Source organism: Salvelinus namaycush, chromosome 35, assembly GCF_016432855.1.
Source record: "Salvelinus namaycush isolate Seneca chromosome 35, SaNama_1.0, whole genome shotgun sequence".
Lineage (NCBI taxonomy): Eukaryota > Metazoa > Chordata > Actinopteri > Salmoniformes > Salmonidae > Salvelinus > Salvelinus namaycush.
Window position 1 is genome coordinate 21,520,425 of NC_052341.1, and position 24,458 is coordinate 21,544,882.

At 42.3% G+C, this 24,458-nt stretch overlaps 2 protein-coding genes across 2 annotated transcripts; both read right to left on the reverse strand.

The window, feature by feature from the left end:
- Positions 1-6,140: 6,140 nt before the first annotated feature.
- Positions 6,141-11,467, reverse strand: LOC120029445 (NACHT, LRR and PYD domains-containing protein 14-like). Its single transcript, XM_038974653.1, is given in 7 exon segments — positions 6,141-6,318; positions 6,580-6,759; positions 6,859-6,975; positions 7,178-7,496; positions 10,744-11,002; positions 11,234-11,327; positions 11,400-11,467. Coding segments are annotated over 7 exon segments (1,215 nt in total).
- A 2,573-nt stretch (positions 11,468-14,040) lies between these two features.
- LOC120029943 (cerebellar degeneration-related protein 2-like) lies at positions 14,041-24,458 on the reverse strand. The gene is made up of 6 exons (XM_038975255.1): positions 24,186-24,458; positions 23,051-23,163; positions 19,057-19,205; positions 18,624-18,794; positions 16,155-16,380; positions 14,041-15,981 (listed from the first exon to the last, which is right to left on the reverse strand). The coding sequence occupies exons 1-6, from the start codon at positions 24,265-24,267 to the stop codon at positions 15,337-15,339; spliced, it is 1,386 nt and encodes a 461-aa protein (XP_038831183.1). The 5' UTR covers positions 24,268-24,458; the 3' UTR covers positions 14,041-15,336.

Here is a 24,458-nt window from a genome sequence, read left to right on the forward strand (position 1 = left end):
TTGAGATTGGTTTGCTATTATTTAACGGTTAGAGTATTTAGAAGAAAAGAGGATTGGCGATGTCTGGGAGATGAGTGGATTTAATTGTTGCCACATTCAAAGGAAGCCAACAGAGTACATGTTAAAATATCTGCCAGCATTGTTTGGACCTGGTATGATTTGGTTAAGATATGCTTACTGCTGTGTGTCGCCACTTGCTCCCATCTTAGGTCTCTATAAAAGTGCCTCCGCAGACATTCAGGACAAACTAAGTAATCACTGATATTAATATAAAAGAGGTCAAATTAGAATGTTTTTCTGACTATAGCTATTTTCAACATCAACAAAAGAATCTATCTGGCATTTCATGAAGACTTGCACAATCAGTGCAACCGTCTGAAGCATTCCACAACTTTCTGTCCATGCAATATTCAGGTTTTTCTGGTGAATTAATTTGATCAATGATCTCAATAGGCTATTGGTTATTTTTCCATTGGTATGTTCTTTTGCTCAATAAAAATTGCAATAATGGAAAGCCTATTGTCTGATTTTCATCTCCTTCAGATAAGCTGTCACACAGGAGTGGATTGCCTGATATGTCAGTATTACATGTCAAATCAAATTGTATTTATCACATACACATGGTTAGCAGATGTTAATGCGAGTGTAGCGAAATGCTTGTGCTTCTAGTTCCGACAATGCAGTAATAACCAACGAGTAATCTAACCTAACAATTCCACAACTACTACCTTATACACACAAGTGTAAAGGGATAAAGAATATGTACATAAAGATATATGAATGAGTGATGGTACAGAACGGCATAGGCAAGATGCAGTAGATGGTATCGAGTACAGTATATACATATGAGATGAGTAATGTAGGGTATGTAAACATAAAAGTGCATAGTTTAAAGTGGCTAGTGATACATGTATTACATAAAGATGGCAAGATGCAGTAGATGATATAGAGTACAGTATATACATATACATTATATTAAGTGGCATTTTTAAAGTGGCTAGTGATACATTTTTGATCAATTCCATTATTAAAGTGAGCTGGAGTTGAGTCAGTATGTTGGCAGCAGCCACTCGATGTTAGTGGTGGCTGTTTAACAGTCTGATGGCCTTGAGACAGAAGCTGTTTTTCAGTCTCTCGGTCCCTGCTTTGATGCACCTGTACTGACCTCGCCTTCTGGATGATAGTGGGGTGAACAGGCAGTGGCTCGGGTGGTTGTTGTCCTTGATGATCTTTATGGCCTTCCTGTGACATCGGGTGGTGTAGGTGTCACACACAGGAGTGGATTATCTGATATGTCAGTATTACCAGCCCGGTGATGTACAGGTCTTGATGTGATTTAATGAGAAACAGCAGAGACACAAACGACATCAGAGGGAAACAGGATCTTTTAGTGGTGATAAATGATTCACTGAATTGTAATGGAGAGAACACAGCCCCTTTCATCCATCATTCAGTCTACTCTGTGGCCAGTTCCATTTTTAAACATGTATAATTAAAGACCTTTGAGTTGAATGACTCAGATCTAAGGTCAATTTTGTGGTGAGGTCTAAGGTGAGTCAGAGAAACAGGAGAGGTGCAGGGACTGACCCCAGTTTAGCCCCTCCCACCAGCCTCCACTGGTACAAGCCTTATCAGCATAATGTGTCTGCCAAGAACACTGCAGTTAAGTGTTTCATCACTCAGATTAAAGCAGTGATGTGTGGACTCAATGGTAATCTATTTTATTCCTTGATTACTATCAACAGCAACAGCATCATAGGACAGTTAATGTTACATACAAAAAAATCATGATGCTGCATTTATCAGAAAGATTACACAAAACATTGGTAATTTAGCAGACGCTAATTACATACAACATTACCATATAAACAGCAGTGAATGAAGTGTAGTACATGTGTCCCACACAAGGACTCATCTCCCATGGGCAGATTCTGCGTGTACGCAAGATTTTACTTCTGGGTTAACCGATTTTACAAGGTCATGTTTTATGTGAAGAAAAAATGCTATGTGCAAATGTATGGCACGTTTGTGTTTGAACCGGAGCATGACTTCCCTGAGGACTCAGGACACAGAATGCTGTTCTCCGTCTTACCGAAGAGCCTTCACAAACTCCAAACCCTATATAGAGGGGCTCAGTGAATTTGGCGTGGTGGTTCAGTGCATCAGAGGAGACTGTAAAAGGACAGAGTGCCACCAGACCAGTCCAGATACACTCTTATTCTGCAAGAGTGGGAGGAGGGGACTTGTTAGGTAGTGTTTTCATTATTGTTCCAGGCAATGTAGTTGCCATCAGAGCAAACCAGCAGTCTCCAGGACTTGGCATTGCAACCGAGCCAGGTATCGTCACCCCTTCCTTTTCTGCTGATTCCTTTATACAGTTAAAGTCGGAAGTTTACATGCACTTAGGTTGGAGTCATTAAAACTCGTTTTTCAACCACTCCACAAATTTCTTGTTAAGAAACTATAGTTTTGGCAAGTCGGTTAGGACATCTACTTTGTGCATGACACAAGTCATTTTTCCAACAGTTGTTTACAGGCAGGTTATTTCACTTGTAATTCACTGTATCACAATTCCAGTTGGTCAGAAGTTTACATACACTAAGTTGACTGTACCTTTAAACAGCTTGGAAAATTCCAGAAAATGATGTCATGGCTTTAGAAGCTTCTGATAGACTAATTGACATCATTTGAGACAATTGGAGGTGTACCTGTGGATGTATTTCAAGGCCTACCTTCAAACTCAGTGCCTCTTTGCTTGACATCATGGGAAAATCAAAAGAAATCAGCCAAGACCTCAGAAAAGAAATTGTAGACCTCCACAAGTCTGGTTCATCCTTGGGAGCATTTTCCAAATGCCTGAAGGTACCACGTTCATCTGTACAAACAATAGTACGCAAGTATAACCTCCATGGGACCACTCAGCCGTCATACCACTCAGGAAGGAGACGCGTTCTGTCTCCTAGAGATGAACGTACTTTGGTGCGAAAAGTGCAAATCAATCCCAGAACAACAGCAAAGGACATTGTGAAGATGCTGTAGGAAACAGGTACAAAATAATCTATACCACAGTAAAACGAGTCCTATATCGACATAACCTGAAAGGCCACTCAGCAAGGAAGAAGCCACTGCTCCAAAACCGCCATTAAAAAGCCAGACTACGTTTTGCAACTGCACTTGGGGACAAAGATCGTACTTTTTGGAGAAATGTCCTCTGGTCTGATGAAACAAAAATATAAATGTTTGGTCATAATGACCATCGTTATGTTTGGAGGAAAAAGGGGGAGGCTTGCAAGCTGAAGAACACCATCCCAACCATGAAGCACGGGTGGCAGCATCATGTTGTGGGGGTGCTTTGCTGCAGGAGGGACTGGTCACTTCACAAAATAGATGGCATCACAAGGACGGAAAATTATGTGGATATATTGAAGCAACATCTCAAGACATCAATCAGTCGGGAAGTTAAAGCTTGGACGCAAATGGGTCTTCCAAATGGACAATGACCCCAAGCATACTTCCAAAGTTGTGTCAAAATGGCTAAAGGACAACAAAGTCAAGGTATTGGAGTGGCCATCACAAAGCCCTGACCTCAGTCCTATAGAAAGTTTGTGGGCAGAACTGAAAAAGTGTGTGCGAGCAAGGAGGCCTACAAACCTGACTCAGTTACACCAGCTCTGTCAGGAGGAATGGGACAGAATTGACCCAACTTATTGTAGGAAGCTTGTGGAAGGCTACTTGAAATGTTTGACCCAAGTTAAACAATTTAAAGGCAATGCTACCAAATACCAGTGGTGGGCCGTCAGGGCCAGCAAGGCCTTCTCTGCTGGCCTAAACATCATCAGAATATAATTTTTTTTTAAATATATTTTCCCACAAATATGTATTAAATTATTCCCCAGAGTAAGAGTTATACTCTTAATTTCATAGCTTTCCTCTTGGTTGCACTGCTTCCAGCCCCAGGTTGAGATTTGGAGGGCTGGTCTTTATGTTAGATCTTTTATCCAATCATATTCAGCCATCATGTGTTGCCAGGGGTCTAAAATCTGCCCTCAGGCCTTCAGAATCAACAGTGCGGGCGCTTGTAGCTTATAGTGAATGGAAATTAAAATTTAGTGTCAACCAATCAGCTTTAGAGTTGGCTATTGTACGCCTGCTGGCTGGCTCCAGTGTTACACAGGAGCCAGCTAGCAGGCGTAGTGCGTGCACGTCTTTTGATTGGATTACCAACATTGAGAGGCAGGTCCTATGGGCAGGTCTATGCAGATCTAGGAAACTGAATTTGATAAACGAATTAATTCGCGTACTACTAAGCTGTTTTTTCAACCCACAATGGCGGAAGGAGGAGAAGATATCGATTTGGTCGAGGATATAATTATAACGCCATTCTCAAGACGAACTTTTCAAGAAAAGTTAGACATTGTAAGGAGAGGTTGCCCGACGCCGACGCTACAAAGCCTGTCACAGGCGGGAAAGGGGTTCCAACTACGAGCGCTATCAATGGCTCACAGGCTCCGAGAAGCACTGCAAACTGTACTGCTGGGAATGCCTATTATTTGCAAGTGATCGATTTGGTGTTTGGAGCCACACTGGCTTTGCAAACTTGAGTTGTCTAACCAAGGCAGCAACGAGACACCAAAGTACGGCTGGGCACTAACAAGCAATGGTGCTTTTGAAAACTTTTGGGGACACCGGAGTGGATCTACAGCTCAACGAACAAGAGCGCAGGGCAACGGAGCTGCACAATGAAAAGGTGAAGGGAAATATTGAAAAGACTCATTGATTGTGTCATGTTTTTGGGTAAACACTGTTTACCCAAAAATGTCAATTTGTCAATTTCAAGGTGACGCAACGCCTGGTTATACTGCGTTTCTGTCTAAATGTATAGTGTCTAGAGCCATGGCATCATAATGATAGTAATAAGAGGTGGATTAATTCGGGTGGGACTGTGTAGTGCCTCACTGAAGGCCCAGGCCCCAGGCCCACGGCACGCCACTGCCAAATACTAATTGAGTGTATGTAAACTTCTGACCCACTGGAAATGTGATGAAAGAAATAAAAGCTGAAATAAATCATTCTACTATTATTCTGACATTTCACGTTCTTAAAATAAAGTGGTGATCCTAACTGACCTAAGACAGGGAATTTTTACTAGGATTAAATGTCAGGAATTGTGAAAAACTGAGTTTAAATGTATTTGGCTAAGGTGTATGTAAACTTCCGACTTCAACTGTATGTCATAATTATACCAACCCGCTCTGCCTCCCAGTAACAAATCCCTGACAGACCCTCTCTACACGGCACTTGTTTCAAATGCTCAAATCTGTCTTGGTGGTCAGGGCTGCTTCTCTCACCTCTGTCACCTTTTTGTTGTCTTCAGAAAGAGAGCGTCTGTGTGCTGTGTTAGGGTCCAGTGTGATCTCAAACAATTATGCCACTGCACTAAATTTCAACTATGAATCTTAAAAGGTTTTCTATTTATTTTTATTTTTTAACAATATATTCTCATGTAAATAATATGTTGGTTTTATACATATCATAATTGAATTTAGTCCTGGACTCCATAGTAGGCATGACTTACATTTGGTACATCTGCGTTTGAGCCTGCATTATAGTCCATATTATTTTGACAAACAAAGAATAGATTAAATGCCAGACTGCAACCACTATTCATGTTTTACAAATATTGTAATGATTCATCCAATCCTATATTCATTCTTTTTTTTTAGCCCTTTTTCTCTCCAATTGGTAGTTACAGTCTTGTCTCATCACTGCAACTCCCGTATGGACTCGGGAGAGGCGAAGGTCGAGAGCCACGCGTCCTCTGAAACACAACCCAACCGAGCCGCACTGCTTCTTTACACAATGCCACTTAACCCGGAAGCCAGCCACACCAACGTGTCGGAGGAAACACTGTGCCCGGCCCGCCACTGGAGTCACTAGTGCGCGATGGGACAAGGACATCCCTGCCAGCCAAGCCCTCCCCTAACCCGGACGACGCTGGGCCAATTGTGCGCCGCCCCATGGGTCTCCGGCCGGCTGCGACAGAGCCTGGACAAGAACCTAGACTCTCTAGTGGCACAGCTAGTGCTGCGATGCAGTGCCTTAGTCCACTGCGCCACTCAGGAGGCCCCAATATTAATTCTTTACCTGAGTTTTTCCAGTCTACATTGTGGATCCTCCACTATAGCAGAGAACAGCTTCACTCCCGAGGCCCCTGGGTGATTGTAACTCAGGTCCAGATCTCTCAGGTGTGGGGGATCGAACCTCAAAGCGGCAGCCAGAGAACCACAGCCTTCCTCTGTGACTCTAAAGTATGACAGCCTACAGAGGAAAGCAAGGTTGGGTTCAATTCGGTTTTCATAGTATATTCAAGTATATTCAGGAAGTTAATAAACATTTTATGAATTAATTCCTGAAGCCTAATTGAGGTGTTCATATTAGGGCCATTGCTTTTCCTGCTTTATATACACTACATTGTTTTGACTTAAATATGTACATATAAAACTAAATTGAAGAATTATTGAATGTTACAATTCTGTTTATATACATTATGGTTATAGTATGCATCGCAGATGTACTGACCTTATTAGTGTCTCCAGTTTACAGCTTGGATTCTCCAGTCCAGCAGAGAGCAGCTTCACCCTTTAATCCTGCACCAGGTCATTGTCGCTCAGGTCCACCTCTCTTAGGTGTGAGGAGTTTAAGTTGAGAGCTGAGACCAACACTTCACAGCATCTCATTGTGATGTTACAATGATTCAGACTGAATAAAAATGATAGAATAAATATTTTTGTTATTTTTATAATAATGATCACAATAATATATATCAATTATGTATCCCAAAATGAATGCAATACTGACCTAAGTTTCTCCAGTTCACAGTGTGGACTTCCCATTCCAGCAGAAAGCAGTGCCACTCCTTAATCCTAAAGGTCATTGTCACTTAGGTCCAGCTTTCTTAGTTGTTTGGAGTTTGAGCTGAGATCAGAGACCAACCTTTCACAGTAACATTGATTCAGACTAAATAGGAAAAAAAGTGAATCAATACACAGACTGAAAGACTAAATCTGAGTTAGAATCTTACATATACTGTATACTCTATTTAAGATATCTGTCAATAGTGTTTGCCTTCTACTGTACTTATAGAGCTGTTCTGGAGGATTTGACTAATGGCAGCTACCGCAGAAGACCTTCCTCTGATCTGGTGTATTTCTTCAGGTCGAACACATCGAGCTCCTCTTCTGATGTCAGCAACACAAAGACCAGAGCTGACCACTGTGCAAGTGAGAGTTCGGCTTTAGAGAGACTTCCTAAGCTCAGGTAGCGTTGGAACTCATCCGCTAGAGAATGGTCATTGAGCTCATTCAGACAGTGGAACAAATTGATGCACCTCTCTGGGGAGGGATTCCCCCGGATCTTCTCCTTGATTGTTTCTTCATTGCTTTGTGAGCCGCTTCCTGTCTGTATCAGTAGGCCTTGTAGGAGCGTCTGATTGGACTCTAGTGAGAGGCCAAGAAGACGTCATCATGAAGTGCTTTGAGAGACTAGTCAAGGATCATATCACCTCCACCCTACCTGACACCCTAGATCCACTCCAATTTGCTTACCGCCCCAATAAGTCCACAGACGACGCAATCGCAATCACACTGCACACTGTCCTAACTCATCTGGACAAGAGGAATACCTAGAATGCTGTTCATTGATTACAGCTCAGCATTTAACACCATAGTACCCTCCAAACTCATCATTAAGCTCGAGACCCTGGGTCTCGACCCCGCCCTGTGCAACTGGGTCCTGGACTTTCTGACGGGCCGCCCCCAGGTGGTGAGGGTAGGAAACAACATCTCCACCCCGCTGATCCTCAACACTGGGGCCCCACAAGGGTGCGTTCTCAGCCCTCTCTTGTACTCCCTGTTCACCCATGACTGTGTGGCCATGCACGCCTCCAACTCAATCATCAAGTTTGCAGACGACACTACAGTGGTAGGCTTGATTACCAACAACGACGAGACGGCCTACAGGGAGGAGGTGAGGGCCCTTGGAGTGTGGTGTCAGGAAAATAACCTCACACTCAATGTCAACAAAACAAAGGAGATGATCGTGTACTTCAGGAAACAGCAGAGGGAGCACCCCCCTATCCACATCGACGGGACAGTAGTGGAGGAGGTGGAAAGTTTTAAGTTCCTCGGCGTACACATCACGGACAAACTGAAATCGTCCACCCACACAGACAGCCTGGTGAAGAAGGAGCAACAGCGCCTCTTCAACCTCAGGAGGCTGAAGAAATTCGGCTTGTCACCAAAAACACTCACAAACTTTTACAGATGCACAATCGAGAGCATCCTGTCGGGCTGTATCACCGCCTGGTACGGCAACTGCTCCGCCCACAACCGTAAGGCTCTCCAGAGGGTAGTGAGGTCTGCACAACGCATCACCGGGGGCAAACTACCTCCCCTCCATGACACCTACAGCACCCGATGTCACAGGAAGGCCAAAAAGATCATCAAGGACAACAACCACCCGAGCCACTGCCTGTTCACCCCGTTATCATCCAGAAGACGAGGTCAGTACAGGTGCATCAAAGCTGGGACCGAGAGACTGAAAAACAACGTCTATCTCAAGGCCATCAGACTGTTAAACAGCCATCACTAACATTGAGTGGCTGCTGCCAACATACTGACTCAAATCTCTGGCCACTTTAGTAATAAAAAATTGGATGTAATAAATGTATCACTAGTCACTTTAAACAATGCCACTTTATATAATGTTTACATACCCTACATTACTCATCTCATATAAATATACTGTACTCTATCTATACCATCTACTGCATCTTGCCTATGCCGTTCGGCCATCACTCATCCATATATTTATATGTACATATTCTTATTCATTCCTTTACACTTGTGTGTATAAGGTAGTTGTTGTGAAACTGTTAGATTACTTGTTAAATATTACTGCACAGTCAGAACTAGAAGCACAAGCATTTCGCTACACTCGCATTAACATCTGCTAACCATGTGTATGTGACCAATACAATTTGTTTTGATTTGATTTGGGAAATGTCCAGGTGTCCATTCTTCCCCTCCAAGGCCTTGTCCACTGCACTCTTTTGTAAGTTGATCAAAGCTTGATGTTTCCCCGGGATATGGGAAAACGAGTTCCATTTGACCAGTGGATTTCTTCCTCTGTTCTTGAATGTGACAAACACATAAAACAGCAAGCAACTCCTGGATGCTCAGATGCACAAAGCAGTACACCACACTCAAATCAAATTTTATTAATCACATGCGCCGAATACAATAGGTGTAGACCTTACAGTGAAATGCTTACTTTCGAGCCCCTAACCAACAATGCAGTTTTTAAAAAATACGGATAAGAATAAGAAATAAAAGTAACAAGTAATTAAAGAGCAGCAGTAAAATAACAATAGCGAGACTATATACAGGGTGGTACCGGTACAGAGTCAATGTGCGGAGGCACACTCCTGAGTAGACTCTGATATCAATGCCACACTCTCTCAGGTCTTCCTCATAGAAGATCAGATTGCCCTTTTCCAGCTGTTGAAAAAACTGTTTCCCCAGTAACAGAAGGATCCTCTTATCATTGTGCTGAACCCTGTCATGGTCTCCAAGATATTTCAGCTTCCTCTGTTTGGTTTGAAATACCAGGAAGTGTGTAAACATTTGAGCAAGGGTTTTGGGTATCTCTCCACTCTCTGTTTCACTCAACAGCATCCCTAGAACAGTGGATGAAATCCAACAGAACACTGGTATGTGGCACATGATGTAGAGGCTCCTTGACGACTTTACATGTGTGATGATTCTGTTGGCCAGGTTCTCATCGCTGACTCTTTTCCTAAAGTACACTTATTTACGTGGGTCATTGAACCCACGCACCTCTGTCACCTGGTCGACGCATTGATGAGGGATCTGATTGGCTGCTGCAGAACAGGAAGTTATCCAAAGACGAGCAGAGGGAAGCAGATTCCCCTTGATGGTTGTCAGCAGCACATCCACTGAGGTCGACTGATATCACAGTGTAAAGGAAGTGTAAAGGAAGTCAACATTCATCCAGACCATCAAAGACAAACAATACTTTGCACTTGTCATAGCTGGAGAAAACAGATTTGTTCAACACCATGATAAAATTATCAAGAAGCTCAATCAAACAATTGTTTCTTCCTTTCATTCAATTAAGTTCCTGAAAAGGGAGTGGGAATATGAAATGGCCGTCCTGATTTGTTTTTGCTTCTGCCCAGAGATTGTTTTTCCAATGCCAGCCATTCCCTTTGTCATCACAGTTCTGATAGGTTGATCTTGCCCAAGTAAGGGTTGAAAGATGTCGTTGCATGAGATTGGAGTCTCTTGTTGCTGATCTTCTGGATGCCGTCTCAATCTGTCTTACCTCATGTTCATTATTGACCTCTCCACTTCCACCTGCAGTGATGTAGAGCTCTGTGTAGATCTTATTGAGAAGTGCTGAGTTTCCTTGCCCAGCTATTCCCTCAAACAAATTCAGAAATTTCTTTAGGGTAGATTTCAGTTTATTTTGGCAATTTGGCAAGCTCATCTAAATTAACTAAATGGACAAAAATCATACATGTTCATTTAGTGGTTTTTACATTATTTATCTTTTATATTTAGCAATGCTTCTCTTGTCTATTATTACAATCTGACCTTGGCTAAAGCCTTTGAATTTTTTATGAGACCCTCCCGATAAACAATATTTCTCATCACTACCTACGAGGAACTAGCTGCGGTCCACCAGACCTAGATTTCTTCGTTTTCTCCAGTGTGTCAGCGAGCTCCTTCTGGTTCATGTTTCTCAGGGCATGCAGCGTGCTCTTCAGAGCCCCTTCTCTGGCGCTGCTCTCCTGCTTCTCATCTTCAGCATCCACCACTTCCTCATCCTCTGCCTGACTCCCAGTGCACTCTGTGTAATCTTTAAGGAGAAGTCTCTTGAACCTCCTCAACTCATTCTTGACTAAAGTGATGACATCATGCTCAAGGAAATGAAACAAAGGAGAATGTTTTGAAAAGAATGTTAATCTCTGATCACTGTTTGTTGCCTCCAAGCGAGATCTATTACTGAGCTGGTGATGAAAACACTATTGGTCTTCATCCAATCACTGACCTATTTACATTAGTCTTAGTTTAAGGCAGCATGCTAGGAAATAAGAATCAAGGTATCAAAGTCATTTTCCACTGCATATTAGACAATTAACATGGCCTACCCTGAATATGGAGTCTAGGTCCATTTGATGACTCTGGGCAGACTGACCACTGGGAACCTCTGACTCTGATCTCTCCTGTTGGTCTCTGTGAACTCTGGCAGAACAATAACAAGTGAGAGTCATGTTTTTTTGTGCTTAAAAAAATGGGGGGCGCAAAAGTTCTTACTCTTGTTTAGGAGAAAAGTCTCCCTGCTTGATTTCTATTGGCAGTAACATAGACTGGTCACTCTTCATGGACACAGCTGGGTAAAGAGGAGTCTGGTCTCTCCTGCTGAACCCTGTTGAACACAAGACACTGGAATTCCTAAATCTTTGCCAGGTGATACTGAACTTACTTTTAAAATGTGTGTTTGTACAGTACTAGTCAAACGTTTGGACACACCTACTCATTCAAGGGTTTTTCCTTATGTTTCCTATGTTCTACATTGTAGAATAATGGTGAAGACATCAAAACTATGAAATAACACACATGGAATCATGTACTAACCAAAAAAGTGTTAAACAAATCAAAATATATTTTAGATTTTTGATTCTTCAAAGTAGCTACCCTTTGCCTTGATGACAGCTTTGCACACTTTTGGTATTCTCTCAACCAGCATCACCTGGAATGCTTTTCCAACAGTCTTGAAGGAATTCCCACATATACTGAGCATTTGTTGGCTGCTTTTCCTTCATTCTGTGGTCCAACTCATCCCAAACCATCTCAATTGGGTTGAGGTCAGGTAATTGTGGAGGCCAGGTCATCTGATGCAGCACTCCGTCACTTTCCTTCCATACATGCAGAGATCATCCATTCACCTACTCTGCGTCTCACAAAGACACAGCGGTTGGAACCAAAAATCTCAAATTTGGACTCATCAGACCAAAGGACAGATTTCCACCGGTCTAATGTCCATTGCTCGTGTTTGGTTACTACATGATTCCATGTGTTATTTAATAGTTTTGATGTCTTCACTGTTATTCTACAATGCAGAAAATAGTAAAAATAAAGAAAAACCACCATCTATGATGGTGGGGATGCAGGGCTGTGTTCCAAACAAAAACTACAAGTGTGCTTGCTTCAGATCTTTAATGGCAAAGCTCAATGAGCTCAAAAAAGCACCTTATAGTTGAAGGCTCTTTTCTCGAGTCATAAAACTCCATTGAAATTACTTAGGAACTGTGCACACTTTGGAGAGGTGTGTGGCCACTTGAAGACACCAACTAGACCTCTCACTTAAACCCGGCCTTTTTATTTGTCTTATGTTGCACCTACCCCACATTTTTCATGAATATTGTTATGCTACTGATTGTATCTAGAGTATTTTTAGTTTTAGTTATCGACAAATGCTGCCAAAAGTACAGTAATGTAAAATGAAAATGTTTGGATTCAGTCTTGTGTCAGGTGAACTGTTGTGTCCCCACGTTTGGTCTGATTATGGGGAAATTATCTCCAATGTTCCTATTCAATTGTTACCATGGTTATGCTTAAACTTCTCATATTTCTTCTGTTAGAAACATTTACATTTGGCCCTATCCATATAGGCCAATTCCCACAAGTCTAAAGGGTTAAGCAGAAAATGAATATTTACAGGGCATTGGTGTTTCTACCAAGAAAAGTCATTAAGAAAATGCCAATGTCCAAGAATGCAAATGTCTTAACCTTGTTTATCATAGAAGGCTCCATGCTTGAATTATATTGGCAGTATCATAGACTGGTCATTCTTCATGGATTCACAGCTGGGTACAAGTGAATCTGGTCTCTCCTGATTCATTCCTCAGAGAGACTTATAGAGTCAGTGGTCCCCTTCTCTCCCCAGAGAGACTGATTTTGGAGGTGGATATAAAGGCTTTGAGAAACCCATCCGTGTACAGTGAACACATGCAGTTTTGTCTTGAAGTGGAACAATGGAAGACAAAGTTTTTAAAAAGTTATCCCCCAGAAAATCTTGAAATCATATTTGTTAAAAAAAATAGGTCAGTGATATTATTAACGTGTCTATTTGTTTCTTAGCTTTTTAAATCTATAACATAGCACCATATGTCCTCATCACCGCTATCTTCATGCCGTTTGATTTCTTACAGAGAAACCAGATCTATTCATATACTGTAAGGTTCAACAAAAGGTTTGTCTACATTCCAGTTAGTGCTACGTGTGTTTAGTATGTATAAAATAAAACTTCATCAGGAAATACATTGAATTATATCTTTATCTATTTTACCAAACTTTTCTCCTTTCAAAAGAGATAGCCTAATTATGTACAGGTACAATCATAATATACAATTCTTATTGGCATTTGCAACAAACTGATTTTGAGCACAGATTGCCTGGAACTAAAGATTATACTAACCCTCAGAATTTGTCTTACTCCTCATTTCCAATACACCAGACTTTTTACTTCCTTCCAACTAAACCATTTTGTAAAATGCCAAACAAGGCAAGTGAATCTGTTACTATGTAGACTATTAAATACAAATAAATGTAATTTAGCAGCACTCTTACCCAGAGCAAGTTACATGTTCGTACTGGTTCCCCATGAGAATCAACCCCACAACCCTGGTGTTGCAAGCACCATGCTCTACCAACTGAGCCACACGGGATAATACACATGCATACAGTACAAAACAGCAACTTACAGAGTCCCACCGTACTCTGCCCTCCATCCTGTCCCTTCTGCGAAGTGAGAGTGGTTTCACTGTCGTGTGATGATGTCCCTCTGTGTATAAACTGGTTTGTTCAAATTGCATGGATGATGATAGCACCTTGACAAACCACATGACTAGGCATGTAATAACTGACCAGTGGAAACACAGAATCCTCTCAGAGTTTGCATTTATCAAAGATGACACATACATTTTACAATATTTTGGTATCTAATACAATGAACAGGAACTACTAATAGCACTTGTTATACAGTACAGTGGCAAGCTACATAAAGTGTCAGAAAAGAACAACGATCCCTGTGCAAGTCTTAAGTGCATCTCAATACAATGTGATTTTACAGTGATGTCAACTAAGGATGTGGCTATCATGAACAATTAGGATAGCATGAGTAAAAAAAAAACGATTAACCAGACAGTTTCTGACAAAGAATCAGAACAGCACTTATGAAATGTCTACATTGTCAGTCATTGTATTCGTAAAGCACATCAATATCATAGCACCGTACAGTATATAGCTGAGTTTTGGTATAGCCTCAGTAGATTATCACTAGCTACTACATTATTCATTAACAACTCATTCTTCGTACCCTATTACTTTTGTTTTTAAACTTCAGGATCAGGCAAAACACTTTGAAGACATACAGTACAATTGTGAAAGATAGAGTTCCGGAAATTATAGTGCATCATGGACCTGACATGAGCACCAAAAACCATCAGGTGTTTTTTCTGGTAAAATATTCAGAAACTTTTAATAATGACAAAGATCTAGGCCAAACATTTCATAGCTGTAGTTGAAGACGCATTGATGATTATTGTATAGCTGCATTGAACAAAAGCGATAACAAGCTCTCCCTTTTTAAAATTCACAGATTGCCTTCACACCTCGCCTTGCAAGGTAACTCATTACCAAGAGTAGGAAACAGTGGCATTTCTAGGCACACAAAGATGGTAACAAGTTTCCGTTTTGACCATCAGGCTCAGACAATTCACTTTAAAAGGATATGCAACTTTTGATTTAACAGTGCATAGAGGTACCATTGAAAAGAGCTAGTCCACAGAAATAGTTTCCAGAGGTCCTTGGTTTCTCAGTGTACAGTAAAGTTGCCCTTAGATGCTAAGCAACTGGCTCAGGTATACCTGGGAGATTGAGGCAGAATTATGTACAATAGACTGAACGTTAGGCACTGTTGTTTCCATGCATAAGAGCTGGTGTATCTTGCCTTTCTTTAGCTGTGCCAACGTCCATAGATAACGATGAGCCCTTTGAGAAGGTTATCAATTCATCTTCACTTATACCAGATTTAACACGTCAGTTCCCAGGCAAACTTTTAAACAATTCTTTCAAATTGTTTGAGTATGGTGCTTTGCTTGCACATACAGTATGTCCCAGCTCCAATTGGAAAAAGAAATAGCTTGTTCAGCACAAACCCATTTTTCTACGTTTATTTGCAAAAGTAATGCTACTCCAGCTGCCAAGACTTTCCCCTGTTCTCACTCAGATCCTGTTTGGTTTTCTGGATGCAGGTAAAGATCTCCTTGAACAGTGCCTTGTACTCAGGCTGGTGAAGTTCATCCTCCTGGCCCTGGCGGAGGGAGGCTGGGCTTCGTGGGCGGACCAAGGGGGCTCCGCGGCGCTTTTGGACGTCCTTTAGGCTGTGCTGTTGGCTTGGCTCCGGCTCCCCCTGGTGGCAGCGCCGCAGCAGCGCGTCATATTTGACCTGCAGGGCGCTGTACTGAGCGTCAACCTCGTTGAGAAGGGAGATCCCACGCTGCTTCACCACCTCCGAATGGCGGACGCACGAACGCTCGTGGTCATGACTCTCGTATACGTCTGACCCCTCACCCCGCAGCGACCTAAGCTGCTTCTCGCTATTGCAGTGCTTTAGGACATCACAACCTTTCACCTTGGAATGGTAGCTGACCTCCATCAGTTCTCCCTCACTCTCTCCATCCTCCCCCATCCCCCTTTCCTGGTTCAGGGGGAAGAAGAGGGCATTGGGCAGCATGCCCAGGCTGACCCTTGACCTCAAAGCTTTGTTGCCGTAGTCGGCTCTCCACAGCTGACGAAGCTCCTCAGCCTCACACTCCAGCTCCACTAGTCTGGCCTGGACAAAGAGAGAGAGGACAGATAGGAGAGATAGAGAGAGAAAGAGAGAAAGAGAGACACGATTCAGTAATGTCACATGGAACTCTTGACTTTACCATTTCCCTACATACTATTTGAATTTGAAGCACGCATCTGCTTCAAATTATTCTGTGTGTTGCTTCTCTTCCTCACCTGGCACCCCTCCATCATTCCCAGGCGTTGCTCCAGTGCAACATTCTCATTGGCTAGGTGGTCTGCATCTCGCTCTGCCCCCTCCCTCCGAGCACGTTCATTGGCCAACTGGGTCTGTAGGGAGCGGAGCGATCGCCGTAGCGACTCCTGCTCCTCCTCCTGCCACGAGACGTCAGAGGGAGACCAGGGGTCATCCGAATGGTCTCCAGAGTCGACACTCGAGTACCTTGGAGGGGTCAGAGAGAATCCAACCAATCAAACTTTAAAAAGGATGGGAAACAGCTTTTGTTCCAGTCCAGACCAGCACTTACACCTAATTAGTGTAATAAAGTCACTGATAAGCTGCCAATAAGACTAATCAGGGAGTGAAGGCAGAGATGAGTGGAGGCAGAGATGAGTGGCCTTACGGGTGGAAAATTACCTTAAATCAAATCAAAATCAAATCCTGTGGGTGACAACTGTGACCAGTGAGGTCAGTAGGGAGAGAGTACTATAATCTGCTTGGCATGTGTGTTTATCAGTGACCTATGAGTTTAGGCCTGGATTAAAGGAGAGGAGCCCATCCCTAACTCAATAACACAGTCTGAACTGCTATGGCATCAGAGGACAGGAATAGGGCTAGAGTACTAGCAGCAGCACTAGTCCCCTTCAACAGCTGCAGTGTACGGCAAGAGAGAGGTAAGGGAGCGAGAGCGAGACAAACCGCAATGCTAGGGCAGGGCCAAGAGGGACTTGTTGAAACATAGTGGTATTGAATGAACGCAATCTAAAGTGGGGCTTAGGGCCTTAGGCCATCTAGAATAGAACAAACTAATGGCAACTTCAGTGGGGCTACGTCTTATCACAAAACACTTTCTACCTGCAGCTTAAAAACAATTATTAATGCACAAGCTATTCAGCTGTAAATATATAAAATGTTAATACATTCAGGTCCTTTAGCCATTTTGCCACAACTTTGGCAGTTTGCTTGGGGTCATGGTCCATTTGGAAGACCCATTTGCGTCCAAGCTTTAACTTCCTGATTGATGTCCTGAGATGTTGCTTCAATATATCCACATAATTTTCCTTCCTCATGTTACCATCTATTTTGTGAAGTGACCAGTCCCTCCTGCAGCAAAGCACCCCCACAACATGATGCTGCCACCCCCATGCTTCATGGTTGGGATGGTGTTCTTCGGCTTGCAAGCATCCCCCTTTTTCCTCCAAACATAACGATGGTCATTTTGGCCAAGCAGTTCTCTTTTTGTTTCATCAGACCAGAGGACATTTTTCCAAAAAGTATGATCTTTGTCCCCATGTGCAGTTGTAAACCGTAGTCTGCCTTTTTTATGGTGGTTTTGGAGCAGTGGCTTCTTCCTTGCTGAGCGGCCTTTCAGGTTATGTCGATATAGGACTCGTTTTACTGTGGTATAGATACTTTTGTAGCTGTTTCCTCCAGAATCTTCACCAGGTCCTTTGCTGTTGTTCTGGGATTGATTTGCACTTTTCGCACCAAAGTACGTTCATCTCTAGGAGACAGAACGCGTCTCCTTCCTGAGCGGTATGACGGCTGAGTGGTCCCATGGAGTTTATACTTGCGTACTATTGTTTGTACAGATGAACGTGGTACCTTCAGGCATTTGGAAATTGCTCCCAAGGATGAACTAGACTTGTGGAAGTCTACAATTTATTTTCTGAGGTCTTGGCTGATTTCTTTTTGATTTCCCCATGATGTCAAGCAAAGAGGCACTGCGTTTGAAGGTAGGCCTTGAAATACATCCACAGGTACACCTCCAACAGACTCAAAATTATGTCAATTAGCCTATCAGAAGCTTCTAAAGCCATGACATCATTTTCTGGAATTTTCCAAGCTGTTTAAAGGCACAGTCAACTTAGTGTATGTAAACATCTGACCCACTGGAATTGTGATACAGTGAATTATAAGTGAAATAATCTGTCTGTAAACAATTGTTGGAAAAATTACTTGTGTCATGCACAAAGTAGATGTTCTAACTGACTTGCCAAAACTATAGTTTGTTAACAAGAAATGTGGAGTGGTTTGAAAAACTAGTTTTAATGACTCCAACCTAAGTGTTTGTAAACTTCTGACTTCAACTGTATATACACTACAGTATGTGGACACCCCTTCAAATGACTGGATTCAGCTATTTCAGCCACACCCGTTGCTGACAGGTGTATAAAATCAAGCACACAGCCATGCAATCTCCATAGACAAACATTGGCAGTAGAATGGCCCGTACTGAAGAGCTCAGTGACTTTCAACATGGCACAGTCATAGGATGCCACCTTTCCAACAAGTCAGTTTGTCAAATTTCTGTCCTGCTAGAGCTGCCCCAGTCAGCTGTAAGTGCTGTTATTGTGAAGTGGATACGTCTAGAAGCAACAACGGCTCAGCTGCGAAGTGGTAGGCCACACAAGCTCAAGGAACGCTGAGTGTGTGTATTTCATGTATGAGTGTTGTGATCTCACCTGTGTGTGCGTTGCAACTCATTCAGGCAGGACACACTCTGCACCCCGTAGGGCCTCCATGATTCTGCAAGGGGTTTCCTATGGGGATTAGCAGGGGCTGTCTTCAGATCCTCTACCTGACATTGCAGATCCTCCACCTGGGTCTGCAGAGCCTCGATCATCTCTGTGAGCCTGGAGAGAGACTGACTAATCAAGTTGCTTTTGCCCTCACACATTTAGCTCTCATCTCACCAACTCAAGTCGTTCACCATTCCATCTGTATTCTCTGCAGAAAGACTCGGGCTGTGTCCCGATTCTCCACCCCGTCATTGATTTAGATGCATAGGATTGATATAAGCATTGGCTGGAGGGAGTTTCCACCACTGTTACATTAATTTGAGAAAATGTGCGAGAAGGGTGAAGAATTGGGAGGCAGCCTCAGGTTTCAACCCACCCCTGGATCTTGTGCTGGGCGGTCCTGTTGTCCTGTACCAGGCGGGTGTTGCTCTGCTCCTGCTCTCTGGAGGACTGATCTAGCTGCTCGTACACCTTAGCATGCTGATCATTCACCTGTCTCAGGAGGTCCACCTGCTTAGTCAGGTACTGGAGGGAGGGGGATGGAGGAGAGAACCAGGACTCAGTATCATCACATAACCGGCCACCTTCAAATTCACAATTAATTTCTACTTTGAATCCAGATTACACATTGGTGTAAAGTACTTAAGTAAAAATACTTTAAAGTACTATGTAGTTGTTTTTGGGAGTGTCTGTACTTTACTATTTCAATTTTTGACAATTTATACTCCACTACTTTCCTAAAGAAAATCTGTACTTTTTACTTCTATACATATGCTGGTATGCCCTTGGCTGTCCGTTAAAAGAAAGTGTGCCGTCTTGTTGGCTTTAATATAAGGAACTTCATGTATAGCATTTGCTTTTTCTCAATTATGACAATTTAGTACTTTTTACACCACCGTACATTTGTAACTATACTGAACAAAAATATAAAATGCAACATGAAACAATTTCAAAGATTTTACTGAGTTAAAGTTCATTTAATGAAATCAGTCAATTGAAAAAAATTAATTAGGGCCTAATCTATGGATTTCACATGACTGGGAATACAGATATGTATTTGTTGGTCACTGATACCTTAAAAAAAAAGTAGGGGTGTGGATCAGAAAACCAGTCAGTATCTGGTGTTACCACCGTTTTCCTCATGCAGCGCCACACATCTCCTTTGCATAGAGTTTATCAGGCTGTTACTGTGGCCTGTTGTCCCACTCCTCTTCAATGGCTGTGAGAAGTTGCTGAATATTAGTGTACACATCGATCCAGAGGGTGACATGGGTGACATTTCTGGTGAGTATGCAGGCCATGGAAGAACTGGGACATGTTCAGCTCCAGGAATTGTGTACAGATCCTTGCACCATTTTTTTTACCCTTAATTTTACCAGGTAAGTTGACTGAGAACACATTCTCATTTACAGCAACAACCTGGGGAAAGGTTACAGGGGAGAGGAAGGGGGATGAATCAGCCAATTGTAAGCTGGGGATGATTAGGTGACATGATGGTATGAAAAATCATAGAGAGCATCTGATCTCCCATCCAGGGACCAACCCTGCTTAGCTTCAGACGCAAGGCAGCAGTGAGATGCAGGGCGGTATGCTGCTTGCATGGGACTGTGCAGGTGATGGCGGCGGATGAATGGCACGACAATGGGCCTCACGATCTCGTCACTGTATCTCTGTGCATTCAAATTGACATCGATAAAATGCAATTGTGTTCATTGTCCGTAGTTTATGCCTGCCCATACCTTAACCCCACCGCCACCATGGGGCACTCTGTTCACAACGTTGACATCAGCAAACCGCTCGCCCACACAGCGCCATACACGTGGTCTGCGGTTGAAAGGCCGGTTGGATATACTACCAAATTCTCTAAAACAACGTTTGGAGCGGCTTATGGTAGAGAACTTAACATTAAATACTTTGACAACAGCTCTGGTGGACATTCCTGCAGTCAGCATGCCAATTGCACACTCACTCAAAACTTGAGACATCTGTGGCATTGTGTTGTGTGACAAAACTGCACATTTTAGAGTGGCCTTTTATTGTACCCAGCACAAGGTGCACCTGTGTAATGATCATGCTGTTTAATATGCCACACCTGTCAGGTGGATGGATTATCTTGTCAAAGGTGAAATGCTCACTAACAGGGATTTAAACAAATTTGTGCACAAAATTTGAGAAATAATTGTTTTTGTGAGTATGGAACATTTGACACATTTTTATTTCAGCTCATGCAACATGGGACCAACACTTTACATGTTGCGTTTATAGTTTGTTCAGTGTAGATACTTTTAGACTTTTAGTCAAGTAGTATTTTACTGGGTGAATTTCACTTTAGTCATTTTCTATTAAGGCATATTTACTTTAACTCAAGTATGACAAGTGAGTACTTTTTCTACCATTGAGATTACACCATTGTACTTGTTCAAGTCAATACGATTGGTTAAGCCACTACATACAAGGCATACACATTATTTAATTTGGTTGCTTGTTCAGCCATGAATGAGATCAATCAAACTTGGCAGAATCAATGACAACTACCTCCTGGCTGAGCGACTATTATTGCTTTGATAGCAGCATGTCTGTAATAGCATTTGAGTGGTCTGAATGAGTGTCTGTAAGAGCGTAACACTTCTGGCGAGAGGCTGACTCCTGAGGAATGTAGAAAGGCACCAACACAAGGTAAAGGTCAGGCTCTTCTCGTTATCACAGGTTGATTCAGACTGAAGAGCTAAATACACTAACAATGGTGCTGGGATAACATAACACTATCTCTCCTCACACATCATTTCTCTGCTTCTCCCTATACCCTTCGTTTTCTGTTTTTCTCTATACATCTCTCTCTCTCTTTTCCTTTGAGAACAGTTTATCTTATCAGGGTAAAACAGGGAGAATGTCATAGATAATAACAGTTCAATATCTATGGAGAACGCTGTGAACCTTTAGTCAGCTCATTAAGTAAGATCAGCCACAAAACACCTACTAAAAACATAAATCCTGGCAATAAAACAAATACTGCTACAGTAGATAGGAGCTATAAATGATCTTGCAACGCAATTCACTTAGATAACTTAGTATTTTGAATTCTGCATGTTAATATCATGAAAAATTGTGGCGATGATCTATAGTGTAACATAACATTATAGGAAAGGTAACATAATTCACAGTATCAGCTTTCTCCTATACCGTTTCTACATGCAGTCAGGTCATGAAATGGATGGCACCTTTAGAGAGATGAATTCTGTCAGTCAGCAGTTTCAGAGACGGGGAAGGATTTAGGAGTCGCACAACCAGAGCTGACCCTGTTCAGGGAAATTAAATCCAGAGCTCATCTGGAAATGAGTGGCGGTTGCTGACCATACAATATAGATTCAGTATTGATACAGGAGAAAAAAACACCAAGACTGAATGTGATATTTAAATACAAACTCAATAATTGGCTTAATAGATTCTCTAGCATGGAGAGGCTATTTAATCTAAAGTTATTTTGAGTCACAACAATACAATGGTGGCAATGTTGGTTCAAAGGTATGTCCGAAAAAATTAAAGAGGACAACTGATATGGGCAGTCTATCTTTCCTAGTCAAATCAAATCAAATGTATTTATATAGCCCTTCTTACATCAGCTGATATATCAAAGTGCTGCACAGAAACCCAGCCTAAAACCCCAAACAGCAAGCAATGCAGGTGTAGAAGCACCTGAAACTTCCCTAAACAAGGTGAAAAGCATTGAGGTATGTTGTTTTCAAAGGAGTAAGAGATCCCAATCGGTGCACTACCGTTTGATAATGGTTTTGTAAACTTATTACCTGGTGATTTATAGTATAGAAAAAGAAAGACAAGGATTGGAATATAGATTTTATAGCCTTGTCTTGACAAAACCATTTCAGATGAAGTCTGCATTATAAAATAGCCATTATATTCTGTTACCTTTGTGTTTCTAGGATCCTACCCTACATGGACCCATGATAAACAACAGGTGCAACCGAAAGATTAAGTAATCAGTCCATCAGGGTCCAACCCTCTAATTTCAGCTTCAAATGGAGTTAATGGTAGCCTGCCTTTTGGTAATATGGAACACTGATTTGATTAAGGAATTAAAGGAGCACAAATCTGAGGAGAGATCCTTTCGTTTTCAACATCTCTTGTTTTCAACAGGAACAGATTGTAGCCTAATGGACAGGCCTCAGGTGTGTCAACTAGTGCTCGATTACTTGGATAATGTGTGCTTGTGCTGGGATGGAAAACAAACCTGCACACACTACGGGAAATGCCTATTGCTATAGTTTGGGACTGTGTCTGTCTGCTGACTCCTGATTGGTCAAGCCCAGTTACCTCTACCCTTGTAGCTACAACCTGATTGGTTAACCCCTTACCTCTATCTCCTGTAGCTGTTCCTGATTGGTGGAGTACATCTGCTGCAGACCCTGCTCCAGCTCTCTGTTCCTGTCCAGCAGGGTCTTCCCCAGCTCAGCAGCTAGGTGCAGGTCTACATGGGAGGAAAGAGAGATCAGAGAATAGGATCGATAAATGATCACTGTGTCACCAACAAAATAATGGCTTGGGCAAAGACACGTCCATTAGTGCGACAAGAGGTTGCAGAGTGCAGTGTGCATCTATGGCTGTGTCTGTGCCTCAATGCTCAAGGTCAGGTACATGCATCTATCTTGCAGACATCCTACCTGGGTTGGTGTGTCAAATACACACTACTTGTGCTGCCCATGATTTACAGTAGTTTGCCAACAATTGCCTACAATGGAACTGATGGAATATAGACCCAAAAAGGGATAAATCAAACACACCTCAAATATATTGGAGATATGTAGGCTATTTGACCCAAGTCAGGGCATTTACAATCAGAAAGGTAAGATATATATATATATCTCTACCTTCATCACTCTGGCCTAATTCATGCGTTGTGAGACTGTCTCATGTACAGGATTTGTGATGGGGTGAGTTTATGAGCATGAAAAATGAATAGATGTTTCTAGAGCCATTTCCCGTTTCCTCATTTCTATTCTAGCATTCATCAATAGATAGCCAAAGATAGATATTGAACAATGCAATTTCGTGGAATAAAACCTTAATATGCAGAGATGAACATTTTAAAATGTGTAGAAAATCTAAGACAAAGGATAAATTTTTTCATATGTTGGTTACTAAATCCATGGCAATGGAATGATAGCCTCGGGGGGTGATGGAAATTCTGCTTGAGACTACCTTGAAATATTCGTCCGAAGTCCGACAGTGTGTTCTGCCGCAGTAGGCTACCAAATGTGTCTCGTAGCATGTAGGCTACTACATTTGCTAGTGACATGACACCTGCCATATGAAAGTGGCGGTGCACCCGGCGCTCATTGTTTCAGCGCCTGCTTGAAAATAATTTTGTTTTACGCTGTGTCAAATTGTGGCCACTGCCTGGTTTATTGCTGCCGGCCACTGATACGCACAGCACAGGTCGACCCGCGCTTTCCCAGTCTCGGTCATCATTATGGATATAATAATATTTACCATGCTCAAGGTCCTGCTTGTCATACCAAGGTTCATCCTCCTTGATTTCGAATTCTTCCACCTCAATCATATCTGTAAGCATATTCGGCCACAATGAATCCCCGACTGATCAATGGGCTTTCATTGGAATTGGTAGGATACTAATTTCGCAGACAATGCAACATGCCTTTGAGATATAATAATCCACCAAATGCGTTTCCCCTCATCAGCTGGTGCTGTCTAAAGCGGATGTCTATTCACCGGCTACAACCACAGTATGATGAACATGCCTAA